This window comes from Acinonyx jubatus, chromosome B1 (assembly GCF_027475565.1).
Source record: "Acinonyx jubatus isolate Ajub_Pintada_27869175 chromosome B1, VMU_Ajub_asm_v1.0, whole genome shotgun sequence".
Lineage (NCBI taxonomy): Eukaryota > Metazoa > Chordata > Mammalia > Carnivora > Felidae > Acinonyx > Acinonyx jubatus.
Window position 1 is genome coordinate 6,578,287 of NC_069382.1, and position 17,430 is coordinate 6,595,716.

At 54.4% G+C, this 17,430-nt stretch overlaps 3 protein-coding genes across 3 annotated transcripts; all 3 read right to left on the reverse strand.

Annotated features, from left to right (window-relative positions):
* Positions 1-1,346: 1,346 nt before the first annotated feature.
* LOC128314305 (putative protein FAM90A23) lies at positions 1,347-2,929 on the reverse strand. Its single transcript, XM_053216245.1, has 2 exons — positions 1,893-2,929; positions 1,347-1,648 (listed from the first exon to the last, which is right to left on the reverse strand). Exon 1 carries the CDS (start codon positions 2,869-2,871, stop codon positions 1,945-1,947), a length of 927 nt encoding a protein of 308 aa, XP_053072220.1. The 5' UTR covers positions 2,872-2,929; the 3' UTR covers positions 1,347-1,648; positions 1,893-1,944.
* A 624-nt stretch (positions 2,930-3,553) lies between these two features.
* Positions 3,554-5,413, reverse strand: LOC128314307 (putative protein FAM90A26). Its single transcript, XM_053216250.1, has 2 exons — positions 4,751-5,413; positions 3,554-4,264 (listed from the first exon to the last, which is right to left on the reverse strand). The coding sequence occupies exons 1-2, from the start codon at positions 4,868-4,870 to the stop codon at positions 4,061-4,063; spliced, it is 324 nt and encodes a 107-aa protein (XP_053072225.1). The 5' UTR covers positions 4,871-5,413; the 3' UTR covers positions 3,554-4,060.
* A 7,948-nt stretch (positions 5,414-13,361) lies between these two features.
* On the reverse strand, positions 13,362-16,363 carry LOC128314304 (ubiquitin carboxyl-terminal hydrolase 17-like protein 6). The gene has a single exon (XM_053216241.1). The coding sequence runs from the start codon at positions 16,361-16,363 to the stop codon at positions 14,756-14,758; it is 1,608 nt and encodes a 535-aa protein (XP_053072216.1). The 3' UTR covers positions 13,362-14,755.
* Between the last annotated feature and the right edge of the window lie 1,067 nt (positions 16,364-17,430).

Genomic DNA, 17,430 nt, shown 5'->3' on the forward strand with positions numbered 1-17,430 from the left:
GCATCCTTACCCCTGCCACACCCATGCCCACACCTCATCCCAATGCTCTCCGCCCTCAGTTGGCCCGGCCTCACGTCCAGGCCGTCGCTCCACGGGGCCAGCCTGGCGCCTGCCACTCTCAGGACCACACCCCAAGGAGAATCTACCAGAGAGTGGGCAGAGGAGGGGGGCGAGCGAGGCCAGGGCACAAGCACACCTTTCCCTGTTCTTCAAATGTCCGTTGGCAGGCGCCAAGTTTGGACCTGTTTCTGCAAGGAATCATCTCTCCCTTTGGTTGTCATCTCCTCCTAGAAAACCGGTTGTGTTTTCACTGGACGGTGTTAGATGGTAGGAACTCTCACGTGACTGGTCTGAGCAAAGCAAGTTGCCCTATTTAACGTAGTGACTTGAGCCAGTCCATTCCAGACCTTCCTGGAGCATAAAGCTGACCCCTGTCCCAAGACGAGACACCTGCTCCTGTCTGAGTGCCTGGCCCCGACAAGTCCATTCTCCCCGGGTCTGGAGCCTGCCCGTCTTCAGACTCCACGAACACCCCCTTGCTTCTGGAGCCTCAGCCCCGGCCACCTGCCACGTGGGCAAAGAGGCCTGCAGAATTGCTTCCAAAGAACCCTTTGACCACCTAATTCTCTGTCCTCTCTCATCAATCGCTCATCACTCTATGTGTCTATCTCCTAACTCTCGTGTCTCCTTCCCCCTCTCTAGTATCTATCTGTGGAATGTCTTTCTCATCCTTTCCTTTGTATCTCTTCTATGCCACCCTCCTTGACGTGACTTGTGAATGAAAATGCCTTTGAGAGACATGTGGACAGCAGCCCCTAATGCTGATTGATTTCCCACGCACATGTTCTTTCAGTTCATGGGTTTTTATGTTGACAGACAGAGAGAGACAGACAGAGAGAGAGAGACAGAGAGAGGGAGAGAGGGAGGGAGGGAGGGAGGGAGGGAGGGAGGGAGAGAGAATGTGGGGGAGGGTTAGAGAGAAAAGGAGAGAGGCAATCCCGAGGAGGGAGGGAAACTCAAAGTTCAATCTCCCCAACCCTGAGATCATGACGTGAGCCGCCGCCTCCAGGTCAGACACTTCTCTGACTGAGCCACCCAGGCATCCCGACCCTCATCGGTTTCGAATTCACCTCTAGCATTGTCTTGTTCCCAGGACACTTGGAGAGACTTTATCTTGAAAGGGGAAGAGAGGTTAACCCGTGTTTCTTTGCTGCTTCTGAATACTTAGTTGTTCCCCACTAGGTGAGGATCCAAGTCCCAAGTGCACTTGGGAACCAATGCAGGATTCTACTCTAAGTGACGGGAAACTACAGTGTGCACACAAAAAAGAAAACCATGCACATTCGGTCGTGTCTGAGCAAATTTTATTAGCTGTGGTAACACTACACACAACGTTGCACTATCAGGGAAAAACAAAAATGCAGACAGCATGTAAAATATTCCCCGATATGATCTGCAGAAAAACGATATCAGTGAACTGTTCTAAAACAAAAGATTGCCTCCACTTGCCCAGCCCAGACTGGAATCATTCCTCCGGTGTCCCCAAATTGAGACATTCGCAAACCCACTACACATTCATTTCACAGATCCTTAACTTTACATTCGAGTGGACGACCTCTTGCTCTCCTGGCTGGATTTCTCATAGAATCTATTGAAACGAAAGAAACGAGACCTTGTTGATTGAGACGGAGCAGGTGAACCAGAAGGTGTAGATGCATAAAGGAAAAGTGCGCCATGAGCGTCTGCACGTGGGCGCTCAACCCACTCCCCGCCCCAAGCAGGACACCAAACACGGTGTGGACGCAAGTTTTTGTCCTTGCAGGTCTTTGGGGGAGTTGCTGCGTTAGCAAAAATAGGTCACGGCCCTGCCTTGCCCGCCGCGCCGCAGTCACCTGCTCGGGGTCACAAGAGCCAGAGGACGAGTGTCCGAGGACATGAGGTGTCTCACTCGCGGTCGCTCTCCTCCGAGGACGAGGAAAGCTGCAGGTCATCGTGGAGGATGCTCCGGGAGACAGGCACACAGCCTCCCTCAGACTGGTGTGTGACGGGCGGGCCCTGGCCAGGGGGGACTGGCCTCTCGGGAGGTGGCAGACAGGGAGCTGCTATGAACCTGGAGCTCCAGCCGCCTTTGTCCAGGCGGCTGAAGACCATTCGCAGGGGCTGGCCGGGTGCCTGCGGACAGGGCGGACACGGGGGCAAGGTGCACGCCTGGAGAGTGTCCAGGTGAGGTTGGGGGCGTGGAGGCTGGAGGCCCCTGCTTTGCACCGAGGCAGGTGTCTTCCTGGTCAGCTGGGCTGCCCCCGTGGGACCACATGCACTTCTCCTTGCTGGACGACACAGACTCTGGCGCAGCCCCACGTGGGTGCTCCCTGTGCTCTTGTGGGGTGGCTGGAAGGGGCTGCAACGTGGTTTCTTTCGGGGGTTCTGGCACGTGTCGTCGGGGAGCGGGGCCCATCTCTTGCCTGGTGTCTGGATGTGGGGCTGGGGACTCGGAGCCAAACGGGCTGGAGGAGGATCAGGGCTCACCTCAGGACGCTTGGCTGGTGCCTGGGCGTGGCCAATGCCACGCGCCTTGGAGACAGCCCTGGAAGCTTCCAGGGAGGCACATCGGGGCCGGTGTTGTCTCAGCTGGACACCGAGGCCTGGATCCCGGGCAGAGCGTTGGTGTGCCGGGGCAGGCGGGGCAGGCGGGGCTGGGGTCCCCACTTGCTGGGCATCCTGTCGGCCAGCAGGCGGGAGGGTGCTCGCCGCAGGTCTCCCGAGAGGAGCAGCCGACGGGGACAGCTGTGTCGTGTCAGGCGTCCCGCTAGGAGGCTCAGCCGGGACGTGCGGCGCCAGCACGGACACCCTCTTGGTGGTGTACACGGGCATCGGCCTGTGCGGATGCTGTGGGAACACACAACACACAGACAACGGCCATCAGTCCTTCCTCCCCACCAAGGACACATGCACGACAAGCACAGCAAAGAAACAGACAGAAACGCAAACAACCGGGAGAGACGGGAAAGGATTGTACTGACAGAGGACAAGGGCCTCCAGCTCCGCGTCGATCGGGAAGAAACACTGGGCAGTAGCCCCTTGATGCTTGGATTCCACGGGAGCGACGGACCAGAAAGGTTGTGCATCGTGCCTGCCTCCCGAAGTGGACAAGCACGTCCATTTAGGCTTCTAGGGAAAGGACAGGCGTCCTGCAGGTGGAGGTTCGCCGGTGGGGGGGGGGGGGAGGGGGGGGCGCTACTGAGTTTGGATGGCCAATGGGGCGGGTGTATGTGTCACCAGGGAAAGATGCCTGTGCCTCCCAAGAGGCCTAGGTGTGGGCACAGCGTCCCGAAGTTATGTTGGCACGCCCACCCGGCACCCGGTTAGCACACATGCAAGGAATCCTGCCGGATCATGGACACCCAGCAAACGTGGCTGGAAAGGACCCGCACGGAAATCCCAATGTTGAGAATCGGGGCGGACCCCCTTCCTCAGCCAGGAGGGCCGGGAAGCCCGTCACATCCCCGTCCCCAGGAGAGAACGAGAGCAGGGACGGGGGACACTCACCCTCACGTAGTCACAGGATTCTGTGGAGTCCCTCCAGGCCCGCTGCTGCCTTCCAGGGCCTATCCTGGGGAATCTCTGCAGCAGCGCCTTCCTCTGCTGGGCTTCTCGCCTGCACGACCAAGAACGGGAAGGTGAAGGAGCGGCATCTCGTGTCTTCACCTGGGGAGCGAGCGATGGGGCTTGGGCAAGATCTCCTTTCTTCATCTGCCCTCCTGGCTCCCACTCCAGCGAGCCGTCCAGGTTGGCCCAAGACGTCCTTGCGTTGAGAGCCGTGTGCGCCACTGCCTGTCATCTGCCGCCTCCCCCTGTCTCCCTACCGCAGGACACACAGCCTCAGGGACTCCCCCAGAGCAGCTCAATAGGCTCGTGAGGTCCCCTGGGGGGCGGGGAGCTCCTTTCTCTGCCTCCCCCACCCCTGTGTGTGTCTGAAGACGACACAGCACCCAGTGTCCGGGTACAGAGACACAGCGACCTGAGCTGCCAGGCCACGGGCAGGCCGGAGCCGGCCGCATCCTCACCTTTGTCCCTCTTCCATGTCCCTCGCAGCCTGGTTGAAGGGCCCGGGCTTGTGCTGGTCCTGCTGCTGGCGTGGTTCCACATTCTCCTTCGGCTTCCTGGGGACAAAGGCCTGGGGGGCCAGGCACCCGTCCCAGCGCTTCATGGGGCACCTGGTGCTGGATGCGTTGTGCCCAAAGGCTCCGCAGTCCTTACACTTGAGCTGCGGACCAAGGAGGAGGGGCTCAGTGAATCAGCACCAATCACAGTCCAACTGCAAAGGACATGACAAGGACACACTCGGGGAGCAGAGGACTGGTGTGGGTGGGCCAGGGCACATCGTGGACGGCTCGGGAGGTGCCAGGAGATGGAAGTTCCTAGGATTCTACCCAAGCCTCTGTGAGGGACGGACCGCGAGTTGGGATTGCAGGTCTCGGGCCGCGTAGAATGAGCCCCACGCCACGATGGGGACAGACACCAGGCTGGACGTGACCCTACGGCCGAGGGAGCTTATCCCAATGGGCAGGCTGCTGAGATGCCAAGGCAGGCCACCGTGGGCCAGGAAAGGACGACCGACTTCCGGACACAGAGTCTTCATTCCCTCCTCATGTGCGATCCCCGGCTTCAGAGGCATGGCTCCCCCACCCCCACCCGACCCAGCCCCTCCAACCCGCCCACTGGTTCACCACGCCTCCAGGGCTCCACTTACCCGAGGATCCTCGTCCTCTAGCCTGGGAACCCTGGGCGCCATGGGTGCTCTCCGTTGCCTCTTCCCGTTTGGGGCTTTCAAGGGTCTGGAAGGTGCGTGCTGGGTGTGACCACCCGCCATCTGCCCCCTCTCCTTGAAGGGTCAAGTCAGCCTTGCTCGAAGATGGGTTTCTGGACTTCCTGAGTCAATGGGAAAAGGAGAGTCATTCCCACAGACACAACGACTCCTTCGTGAACCTTCCTCCCCCAGCGGGCATGAGGGGGCGTCATGCCCACCAGGTCAAACACGGTCCTCACCTGGGAGGTGGGACCTCTCCCTCCTGCATGTTCTACGCGCTCTCCCGTGGACCCACCCGCAGGACGGCACCCTCAGGCAAGGCCGTGGAGGTGGTCTTGCATGACTCGCCGGAGAGACTTTCCGGAAGTCTCTCCCAGCGCCCTCCGGAAGGAAAACCACACACAAAGGCCCGACCCCCATGGACACCGCAATCCACGCTACGGCGATACTCCCTGTGGCACCCAGGGTTGCATGTGCAAAGAGAAGGATGCTTGCCTCTCCAGAATGTACCTCTCCCACTTGACCCCCAGAGAAACCACCCTCAAAGACAAAGTCAAGGAAAACGTTTCGTTTCTGCTCGACTCGACTGGAAGCTTCCCCACGCAGGGCCTGAACCCTTTTCTTTCACGTGGCCTTTACGGGGCCCCACGCTGATCTCACGTGTCAGCCGTGGCAAATGAGCATTTGCCGTGAAATTCGGGTGAACAAGAACATTCCTTAGGCTCTGGGGCCCCACGGCGACATGGAGCAGGATGCTGTCACTGCTCCCGCACGCCCTCACACCAGTCAGACTCTGGGGTTCGGTTCCTTTGGAAGCAGAACCTCATGTGCTCAGGAACACCGAGAGCCACGCCTTTCCTCAGTCTCTGTTCTCACAATAGTCTTCAACACTAAAGCGTCCTTCACCTGGTGAGTCGAGGCGCATCACCACCTCCATTTCCTCCCTGTCCCACATCTGCGCCAGCTCGTGGGAGCCCCAGATCGTCCCAACCCACCTGAAACGCCAATGTGCTCCTGCTGTGTGTCAGGAGACGTCCAGAGCGGCGGGTGGCAGGCGGACTGCCGTGGAGGAGACTCAGCGTCCGGCGTGCCCGAGGGACGGTCAGTGAGGGACACTTCCCTCCTTCCCGGACTCTTAGACCCGCCCAAGGTCACGTGACCTCTCGGGCACTTTAATCCCATGCAGCCCATCACCTTGGTGCTCCTCACGTCTCCACACTAGGAACGAATCCCGGAGGTTTAGCGATTGCTTGCCGTTGTAACTGGTGTGCATGCATGTGGAGATAGACGTCTCAGAACACATCTTCACCCTTGGACAAAGACACTCGCGTGTGCATGCCTGTTGCATTCGTAAACTGGTGTTTCTCGTGGGTCTCCAGGGAAGCTTGCGGGGCCCCTGGCCCCACGTACGTTCCTGTGGTTGGGGGCCCCTTCGGCGTCCTCCGTGTCCAAGCTTCTCCCTTTCCCAACGGGAGCGGTGTGTCCATGACCTATTTGCAGTGTCCCTTCACTCCACACCCTGCCCTGCCCTCCCCGTTCCCCTTTCTGTCTCTAGGGCGGTGACTGCGCTCGCTGGGACCTTCGGAGGAATGGGATCCTATGTCCCGTGTCCCCTGGGAACTAGCTGCCTTGGCACTTGGTCTCGGGACCCAAGTCGCTGTTCCTGACAAGTCCCTGTGTTGACGCAGGGGGCTCCCTGTGGCCGACGCCCCCCGTTTGGGGCTCTTTGTTCTTGCCCATCAACTCGGACGTTCTGTTTAGCTTTTGCTCCCATTGGGGGATGTTGGTGTGACTGCCACCATTTCTCCTGGCCTGGCCTGGCTGGCCTCAGCCACGGACACTGTGTCAGGGAGATGTCTTTGGGATCCTGAAGGGCCAGACCCACGGGACAAGGTGCAACCCCATCGGCGGGGCATTCCTGAGTGTCATGCAAGCGAGCACCTTTCTCCCACAGCAGTGCAAAAGCTAGCGGCCCCACTGGCCGAGGTGGAGGGCCTGCGTCGGCAGTGCCGTCGGCACCCTGGATGGTTTCCCTCCTTGAACGTTGGCCTGTGTTGGGTGTCGTGTGCGCTTTTCATTTGGCCTTTCCTATCTTCTCCGGGAGGCTGCTCCTGTGGCCTCTGTCCACTGCCCTCAAGGCATGGCCCTCCCCCCACCTGGTGCCCTCCAGCCCCGCCCACCGCTTCCTGCAGCCTCTGCCTGGCCTCCTCACTCCATGGCACCATCCTACGGCCCCACCCCGTTTACACGCAGCATCCTTACCCCTGCCACACCCATGCCCACACCCTTTCCCAATGCTCTCAAACCTCCCCGTTGGCTTGGCCTCGCTTCCAGGCCGTGGCTCCACGGGGCCAGCCTGGCGCCGGCCACTCTCAGGACCACTCCCCAGGGAGAAGCCCCCAGACAGTGGGCGGGGGAGGGGGCGAGCGAGGCCAGGGCACAAGCACACCTTTCCCTGTTCTTCAAATATCCGTTGGCCCCCTCCCTGCTTGGTTTTGTACCCCTCCCTGTTTTTATATTATTTTTCCTTCCCTTCCCTGATGCTCATCTGTTTGGCACCGTAGAGCCTTCATATGAGTGAAGTCATATGCTAGTTGTCTTTCTCTGGCTAATTTCGCCTGAGGAGAATACCCTCTACTTCTAGCCACATAGTTGCGAATGGCACCCTGTCTTTCCTTTCGATCGCCGCGTAATGTTCCACTGTATATATATGTGCCATCTCTTCTTTTTCCATTCCATGCATCTATGGACATTCGGGCTCTTTCCACGCTTTGGCTATTGTTGGTAGTGCTGCTAGAGGCTTTTGGGGGCGTTTGGGCGCAGGTGCCCCTTCGAAACAGCACACCCATATCCCTTGGATAAATACCTAGTCGTGCAGTTGCTGGCTCATAGGGTCGCTGTGCTTTCAATTTTTTGACGAACCTCCATACTGTTTTCCAGGGTGGCGGCGCCAGTTTGCCTTCCCACCAGCAGTGCAAAAGAGATCCTGTTGCTCCGCACCCTCGCCAACCTCGGTTGTTGCCTGAGTTGTTAATGTTAGCCGTTATGACACGTGTGAAGTGGTAGCTCATTGTGATCTTGATACGGATTTCCCTGATGATGAGTGAGGTTGAGCATTTTTTCATGTGTCAGTTGACCATGTGGATGTCTTCTTGGAGAAGTGTCTATTCATGACTTTTGCCCATTTCTTCACTGGATTCGTTGGTTTTTGGCTGTTGAGTGTGATCAGTTCTTTATCGGTTTGTATACTGAGCCTTTCTCCGATGTGTCGTTCGCAAATATCTTCTACCATTGAGGACTTAGCTGATTTGTTAGTGTAGCTGATCTGTTTCCTTCCCGGTGCAGAAGAGTTTTCTTCTGATGAGTTCTCAATAGGCCGTGTTTCCTTTTGTTTCCCTTGCCTCCGGAGACGGGTTGAGTAAGAAGTTGCTGTGGCGCAGATCACAGAGGCTTTTCCCTGCTTTCTCCTCGAGGGTTTTGATGGCTTCCTGTCTTACACTTCAGACGTTCCTCCCTTTTGAGTTTCTTTATGTGTACGGTGTAAGAAAGTGGTGCGGGTTGCTTTTTCCGCATGTCGCTGTCCAGTTTTCCCAGCACCACTTGTTGAAGAGACTGTCTTTATTCCACTGGATATTCTTTCCTGCTTTGTCAAGGAATAGTTGGCCATCCATTTGTGGGTCCGTTTCTGTTCTCTTGAGCTGAGTGTCCGTTTTTGTGCCAGGACCATACTGTCTTGATGATTACAGCTGTGTAATTACAGCCTGAGGTCTGCGATTGTGATGCATCCAGCTTTCCTTTCTTTTTCAACAGCGCTTTGGCTCTTCAGGGTCTTTTCTGGGTCCGTACAAATTCTAGTATTCCGATATGAGTATGGCTACTCCTGCTTTCTTTTGTCAACCATGAGCATGAGAGATGGTTTTCCATCCCCTTGCTTTCAACCTGAAGGCGTCTTTAGATCTAAAGTGGGTCCCTTGTAAGCAGCGTGTGGATGACCTTCTTTTCTCACCCATTCTGTCACCCTATGTGTTTTGATTGGAGCATTGAGTCCATTGACGTTTAGAGTGAGTACTGAAAGGTATGAAGTTATTGCCATTGTGTTGCTTGTAGAGTTGGAGTTTCTGGTGGTGTTCGCCGATGCTTGCCAGTGTTTTCTGCCTGTGGTCTGTTTTTTTCTTTTATGTCTTTTGTCCCCTGGGAGAGTCTGCCTTCAAATGTCTTGCAGGGCTGGTTGAGTGGTCAGGAACCCCTTTACTTTTTGCTTGGGAAACTTTCCATCTCTACTTCTATTTGGAATGACAGCTTTGCTGGACAAATAAGTTTTGGCCGCGTCCTTTTAGGATTCAGTGCGATGAATATATCCTGCCACTCGTTTCTGGGCTGCCAGGTTTCTGTGGATAGGTCTGCTGCAAATGTGGTCAGTCGTCCCTTGTAGGGGAAGGACTTTTGTTTCCCTTGCTGCTTTCATGATTCTTTCCTCGCCTGAGCATTTTGTGAACTCGACTAGGCTCTGCCTTGTTGATGGTTGGACGTTGTTGAATCTAATGGGAGTCTTCTGTGCTTCCTGGATTTTGTGTGTCTTTCCCAGGTTAGGAAAGTTTTCTGCTGTGATGTGCTCACATAACCCCTCTGCCCCCTTGTCTCTCTCTCTCTTCGTCTTCTGGGACCCCTATGATTGTGATGTGATTCCTTTTCAATGAGTCGCTGAGTTCCCGAATTCTGAAACCCTGCTCGTTTGCTTTAGTCTCCCTCTTTCCTTCTGCTTCGTTATTCTCCATTGCTTTGTCCCCTCTATCGCTGGTTCCCTGCTCAGCCTTATCATCCTTGCCGCTGTGGCATCTGTTCCAGATCGCAGCTCGCTTTTAGCATTGTTTATTGCATCCTGGCTAGCTTTTACTTCTTTTATCCCCACAGAAAGGCATTCTCATCTACTTTCGACCCCAGCTGGTATTCTTATTATCGTGATTCTAAATTCTGGTTCAAACGTCTTGCTCGTATCTGGGTTGGTTAAGGGCCTGGCTGTCCTTTCTTCCTGCTCTTTCTGTTGGGGTGAATTCCTTTGCTTCGTCATTTTGGAGGAAGGAAAGGAATGAATGAGACAAAAGAATTCAAAATTTAAAAATAAGAAACAACACACACACACACAAATCACACAAATGATGCTAGATCCTAGGTGAGTTTTGGTCTGGTTGTTGAAATGGGCTTGAAAGATTAGAGGAAAAAGGGAAAGAACATGAAACAAGGAAACCGTTTGAACATTTGGAAAAAAGAACACAATGAAATAGGATAAAAATGAAATGATGGAATTCAACTAGAATTTGACACATTTACAAAAAATTAAACGAATATAGTCGAAAAACACTCAAGGAAATTATTTTAAACCATGGAAAATAACAACATATGTTTTCTCTTTCTGTCTTCATGAAAAAGAAAAGAAATGAAAGAGAAAAGAAAAGAGATGGACCCGCGAACAGACTGAAATACGATTGAAGTTACATTGTTGTGCCCTAGAGGTCACGGCTCTGTTCTCCACTAGATGGCGCAGCTAGCCTACAAGCGCGGACTGCTGGGGCGCTTGGAGGTGCATATGCGCATGCGCGGGCGCGGAGCCCTTGGCGTCACTCAGGTGCCCAGTCTGTAGTATCTGAACTCGGCTGTCTGCGATCAGCAATCCTGCCCCCGTCCTTTGTCGCCGGCTTCTGTCCACTCGCCGCTTTGACACTGTCCGTGGCCCAGCCGTCAGGTTGCCAGGAGACACCTCCCTCCTGGGATTTACCTCCCAGGCGGCTGTGTTCCCCGACCCCTCACTTCTGAGGGCCCGCGGCTGAGACCTGCTCAGATCCTCTGCGTCAGGGTCTCAGCGAGCGGTGGCCGGGTGCCGGCCGCACCCAGGAACATTGGCAACACCGTGCCGCTGCCGATGCCCAGAGACTGCGGCTGGGTGCCAGCCTGCGCCCGAAAACGTTCACGCGATGGTGTAGCAGCAGCGTTTCGAGGGTTATGGACCATCACCACACCCTTCCGGTACCGGGCTTCCCCCTTAACGACCTTGTTCCAGCACCAGCGAATGTGGCTGTTCTCCGGGGTCTGCTGGGACCTCTGGGGTCGGCTGGGGTGGCCACACAGACTCTACCTCGTGTCCTCGCAGCAGGGGAACCGCTTTTCTCCGTGTGGTTCCAGACACCCCTCCTCCACACCCCCAGTCTTCACTCTGCTCTCGGGGATTCGCCCTTCCGACCAGAGCACCGCCAGGTATCACATGCGGAGTTTCGCACTCTGCCCTCCCCCCGTTTGTACAGTCTTCATGGAATTTAAACCCGCTCCTTTCTCCTTCCTCCCGTTTTGGTTCAGTGCCTGTGGCTCTTTCCACATTTCCACTTTCTCCCCAGCTGCTTTTGGCGGGGGGAGGGGAGGGCGAGGGGATTGCTTTCCCCATATTCTGCCCCTGTCTCCGTCCTCTCTCTGCAGGCAAAAACAGCTCCCTGCCCTCTGTGGCTTCTCCCTTCCCCAGTTCACCTCTCTGCGCCGCGTCCCCACGGAGTTCTGGGGTTCAGGTTGGGCAACCTGTTGCGTGAATCCTCAGATCAGTTTTCGAGGTGTGCAGGATGCTTTTGTGTTGATGTGGCTGCATTTTATGGATGCAAGACGCAAAAAAAACTTCCATGCTCTTCTGCCATCTTGGCCCCTCCCCCCACACTGCCTTTTCTGTATCCTCATGAATACCCTTACGACTCGCAGGGTGACATCTCTGAATTAAGCTCTCCGTGACAAATCCAGATTAGGCTGGCTGGATTTGGCGAGACCCAGTAACGCTGTTCCTATTGCCGTGATTGCTCCCACATCGCCGCACGTGAGGCCACCTGCCTCCTGGTTTTCCCCTATGCAATCTTCTTTGCTAATTGTCAACAGTGTTTAAAATTGAATGTCTTGACTTAACTGGATTTATATTTTGAAAGAAAAGTTCCTGGAATGTCTGGAAAATAGATCGTCACCAGTGGCCCGAGCAGCTCAAGGTGGTCAATTTTAGCTCAGGGTCCAGGGTCCAGCACGGCCAAAGTTAAGTCACAAGGAGGGAATCCTAGACCCACCAGACCTTCTGTAAATGTTCATGGTCGCCTTTATGCCCCACGAAATGCTCAGGCTGCAGTGCGAGGCACGGAGACTCCGACCTGCCAGCCTGAGCAAGTGCCCGATGCCAGGTCCTCCTGGAAGTCTAGGCAGTGCCCGTGCTGGCCAGCGGCGCCCCCTGCTGGACAGAGAGCAGTGTGGCAAGACTCCCCCTTGTGACCTCCCCGACGGATTGCAGAGCCAGGGGTGTGGACTTCATCATGTGTGGGTGGAACACGTGACACACGGCCACCCAGGAAGAGCTGGTCATAGTCGTCTGGGGAGCTGACTGGATGCTTATGGAGGCCGTCTTGAGATCCAGATCCAATATTGTCCGTGTGTGCGTGTGTGTGTGTGTGCGTGTGATATACAGGTTTTAATCCAGGAAGAGAAAGTTGGATCCCAAAATTTCTACAGGATGACCTGGCGTGGTTATTTTCTGTGGCTTTTCCCTTGGTGGCTCAGTTGCACATACACTGTTTGCATTTTACCCACGATTCTGCCCACTTTAGAATCAAATCCACAGGAAAGATAGATGTCTCGTGTGCATGTCTTTTGAGCTCTAACATCCAGCTAGCCCTGTTGAACTCTTTCACTGCGAAAGTGCCATGTCATCACTCATGTGTGGAATCAAAAACAAAACAGAAGAACATAGGGCAAGCGAAGAATAAATAACATAAGATAAAATCACAGCGGGAGGCAAGCCATAGGAGACTCTTCAAAAAATTTTGTTTTCTCTTTATCTTAGCGAGAGAGAGAGAGAGAGAGAGAGAGAGAGAGAGAGCGCATGACCAGGGGAGTGGCAGAGAGAGGCATGCACACAGAATCCAGAGCAGGCTCCAGGCTCTGAGCTGTCATCAGAGCGCCGGACACGGGGCTTGAAGTCTCAAACCCTGAGATCATGAGCTGACTGAATCAGAGTCCGAACCGGCTGAGACACCCACGTGCCCCAGGAGAACCCTTCAGTGTAGAGAAGAAAGTGAGGGTTGGTAGAGGGGAGGAGTGGGTGGGCTCCATTTAAAACGGGCGTTATGGAGGGCCCCTGTGGGGGTTAGCAGTGGGTGTTTCATGTAAGGGACGAAGCCCTAAGTTCCACCCCTGAAACCAAGACTACACTCACTGTTAACTGAATTTGATTTAAATTTGGAAAATGGAGGGGGGACTGGGTGCCTCAGTCGGTTGAGTGTCCAACCTCAGCTCAGGTCAGGATCTCATGGTTCGTGGGGTTGAGCTCCACGTTGGGCTCTGTGCTGACAGCTCAGAGCCTGGAGCTGCTTTGGGTTCTGTGTCTCTCACTCTCTCCCCCTCCCATGCTCACACTCTGTCTCTGTTTTGTGTGTGTGTCCCTCTCTGTTTATTTAAACATTTTACTTCATGTTTAAAACATGAAAACAACAGACCAATAAATTTTAAAAGGAGATTAAGAAAAAGTATTTTTCCTCTATCGGCTCTGATATTTGAACATCCAGACTTCAATATGATTTGCTGTACAAAATTCACATACTGACATTAGTTCCCACTGCGTGTGATGTGTATGTTTAATGCAGACTGGAAACAACAACAACGACAACAACGACGACGACGACGACGACGACGACAGCAACAACAGGCTTTACCCTGTCAGTGCCATTGGCAAACGACCAGAGATCTCCTATATGGCCCCCCTCCCCTAGGGGGAATTGAAGGATCATGCACTAATTCCCATTCAACAGTGTATTTAGTGAGTCTCGCTCCTAAGAAATACAGGTGTGACTGAGAGCATCCATCCATACCCTGACCTGAAATACCACATTGTTGCCTCGGTGTCCACTTGAGACTGTTTTTCTGAGGTGTACAACCGAGGACCAAGATTGCAATGCAACTGAGCAGAAATCCCTGAGCCTCCTCCCTTGTGGAGGAGATTGTCCGATGGGGGGATGGTGGTCAACTCTGCGGAACAAGGTAGAGCTGCTTGGCGGCTCAGCAAGAAGCGGTGGAAGAAGGTTCCTTTCGCCCATTTGCTCTGCAGCCTCATGGGAGGGGGATTGTTAAGGGAACCTCATCTAACGAACATGGGCCAGGAAGGCTCCACCCACCCGTGTCCAGAGACATGAGCATTTATTTGCTCCTTGCCATTTCCAGGCAAATAGCCAATGTTCACATGAACATGTGGAGACTTTACAAAATATATTATGTATACAAGGAAACACTTTGCACAGTTATGAATTCGTGTTTCCTTCTGCTCCTCTCCTTCCGACACAAGACATTCCTGAAAAGGCTGTCTGCTCCCACGTAGAGCTAGAGTTCTTCCAGTTTCCTGGTCATTTGCCACTCCTCCGTGTGGAAGCCCTGAGATTGTTTCAAACTCCTTCCCCTGCCGGTGCATGTTTGGATATCACCGAGAGTCCCCACACGCACATGTTTGGGCACATGTACTTTACCAATACACAGGGAGTAGGGAATGGGATGATGGGACCGTGAGTCCCAGGCATTTTCACAGGGACTCCCGGTGCTCTGCCTTGTTTCCACCTTCATGCCTCATTGGCCACTTCCTCTGACCCTTTCAGGCTCTGAGAGTGCCCAATGATCCTCGGTGCTGATGGAGGGGAGAAACCTTCCAAATAAATACCCAGCATAATCCACACCTCTCCAATAACATCATTACAGCCAGCCAGCCTTAAAGCTCAGGATTCTCCAGGTCAACTGGAACGCCATACCCCATGAATACAGCCAGATTCATGGTCCCTCCACATGTCCCGATCACACCCACCTACAACACACAAAATGTGGCCTACAAGGGACTGTGAGTGAGTGAGTGAGTAGTGAGTGAGGGCGGGTGAGTGTGCACGTGGGCAGGCGTGTATCTCAAAGCCCGTAGTGGGATCCCTGCACTGCTTCCTGAGACCTCTGTCCCTTCTTGTTCTTCCTCTTGGTAGCTCTGGCTCTGCCGGTGAGACAAGGGACTTGGTGAATGGCCGTTGCCCTCTGAGGGGGGATGTCCCTGGCTGAACTGTTGAGCCGGTAGATGCTTGGTTCACGGTGATCCTTTCCCATCTCATCTCTGTATTTGGACTGGTGAATTAGGACTGCGTCGGGGGGAAGAGCAAATTCTAGTTTCCTGAGGTTGAATTCAGACTTGGGACGGTGGCTTTCTTGGAGGAATCTCCACTGGTCTAACGTGGTTGCTGGCAGTGGTGTCTCTTCCACGTGATCCTCCAATTGTGGCACCTCGATGTTGGGGTCGGTTTCAGGCCCCCCTTGGGCCGCAGCCGTGCCTGCGTGGTCAGCCTGGAGGCATGTGGATTCCCCAGCACCTGGCTCACTCGCACGCTCTCTTTCCAATTCACTCTTCTGGATGTAAAAGAGGACATAGGCGTGTTGGCTCAGGGCAGACGTCGCATCACTGGCGGTCACCTTCGCATCGTCCATTTTGTACCACTGGCCGTTCCCAGCTTTGATGTAACAGAAGTAATGTCCGCTGTGACAATTCCAGCCCGCGTGCACCAGCACGGCATAGAGCACATAAGTCAGCGACCCCCCGTCCTGCCCAGACGCGTAGCGTCGCATGTCAAGGCGCTCAGGGTATTGCACTTCCTTAGCCAGTTTGCTGCCCGTGAAATGGCAGAATCGTTTCAATACCAGCATCAGGACCTTGGAGCAAGTGTGCAAAGTCAACGTCTTGGAAGCAGGTACCTTGTCGAGACAAGTACTACAACGATAGGCATTTTCACCATCCAACTGTTCGGGCTTCACCAAGTGTTGCAAAGCTTGGCTCACACTCTGAGCTGCCCTGATATCCAGGCTAATGTCCAGGTAAGGGTCCAAAGTGCTGGAGACACCCTGGCAGTGGAGACACTGGATTTGAGACCTCCAGTACCCCCCAAAGATTTGCCGGATGAGGGTGGCGTCCTGAGCCTGAGGCTCTGAAGGCTTGTCCTCACGCAAACACGCTTGCTGCATAGCATCCAGAGTGAACATCAGAAACTCATGGGCATCCTCCTGCCTGTGTGTGTGGAAGGCAGCGAGCAGTTTTGGCGGAGGCCGGATCACGTCTCCCGGACGGCAGAGGGCCCGGGTCACGTGAGCCTGCAGAGCACACAGCACGCAGAATGGCTGCCTCCCACAGCTTCGGGAGTGCTCCTGGGACAGCATGTAGCTGGCGAGGGGTGGTGTGTACGTCAGACACTGCAGGGCCGCATTCGCATAGCACGTGTTCCCCAGGTTCTGCAGGCCAGCCCCAACCACAGAAGGTCTCCTCCAACTCACAGGTTTCTTTGCGGGGGGCAGACCCGTCGACGTGGGAGCCCAACCGTTAGGCAGGTCGCAGGGTGTGTGCGATGACGGTGACGGCTTCTCAGGCAGAGTGGGTCCTCCGTGGCCTTCAGCACCACCCGTTTTTGATCCGCAAGGTTTGAGGTTTGGAAAGACATGGAACTGAGACTCCTCTCGGCAGTGGGAAGAGGGCGTCTCCATGTCTCCTGAAACGTGGAGCCTCACGTTGCAGAGCGATGCTTCTCTCAGGAGGCCAGTCTCAGAATGATGGCTGTGGCCCTCTCCTCAGCCCTCGTAAAGCTCGCCCCACCCACCTGACTAGGACCACGTCATCCAATCAGCTACCAGCTGGAGTTGGACGAAGGGTCTTAGGGTGTGGCCACTCTTCTGCAGACAGACCACTCAGCCCAGCCTTCCTCCTGCCCCTGCCTCCTCAAGAGGCACACACACGTCTCACCACTTTCTCCACCTCCCTCATTTCCATTGCTCCCTCTCTGGACAGACGGACTTGAGCATTTCCAACCTAGAGGAAATCCTTCTTTGAGTATCCACTTTGCTCTTAGATAACACAAAGTGTCGGGGAATGACGGCCATGAATTTTTTAGGCCATGGAAATCATTTTACCAATTGAGCTCTGGTATCATGTAGGAGCACCTCCTGTCCGTCAGCCAGAATGTATGTGACACCAGCAAATTATTCTGGAATGATTACTGTCCATGGATTTGATTCTAAAACTCCTGAACTGTCTCCACGGGATCTGTGTCTACAACTATCATGAAGGTCCTTTGCAACATGTCTGTCTACCAAGGGGTGGCCGAGAAATTGTCCCAAGAAATACCCTTTGCCTGGTTTCGGGCTTTGTAAATGCTTTCTTCATCTTGTAGCTCCCTTCCCAATAGGAGAACAAATCCTAAACCCATCATTTGCCAAATTGTCCCTGGTATTACTAGCAAATCACATAGCAAGGTAGGTATAGGTTCCCGTGGTTCAGGACATGTTGGTTGTGGGTTTGTGACATTTATAGACGGTTTGACATTGGAATTTAGACATGCGTGGACCAATGTCCCCTCGTGGAAACTGTGGCTTTAGGGTGTCAGTATCTCTAGACCAGATTTCAGAACTGACCAGGTCTACTGACATTGTGCTTTCTTCTCTAATGTTTGTTTGTTTTTCACTTTTAACATTTTAATTGATTTATTTTGAGAGAGAGAGAGACAGAGAGAGACAGAGAGCGAGAGAGAGCGCTCATGTGGACAAGCCAGGGAGAG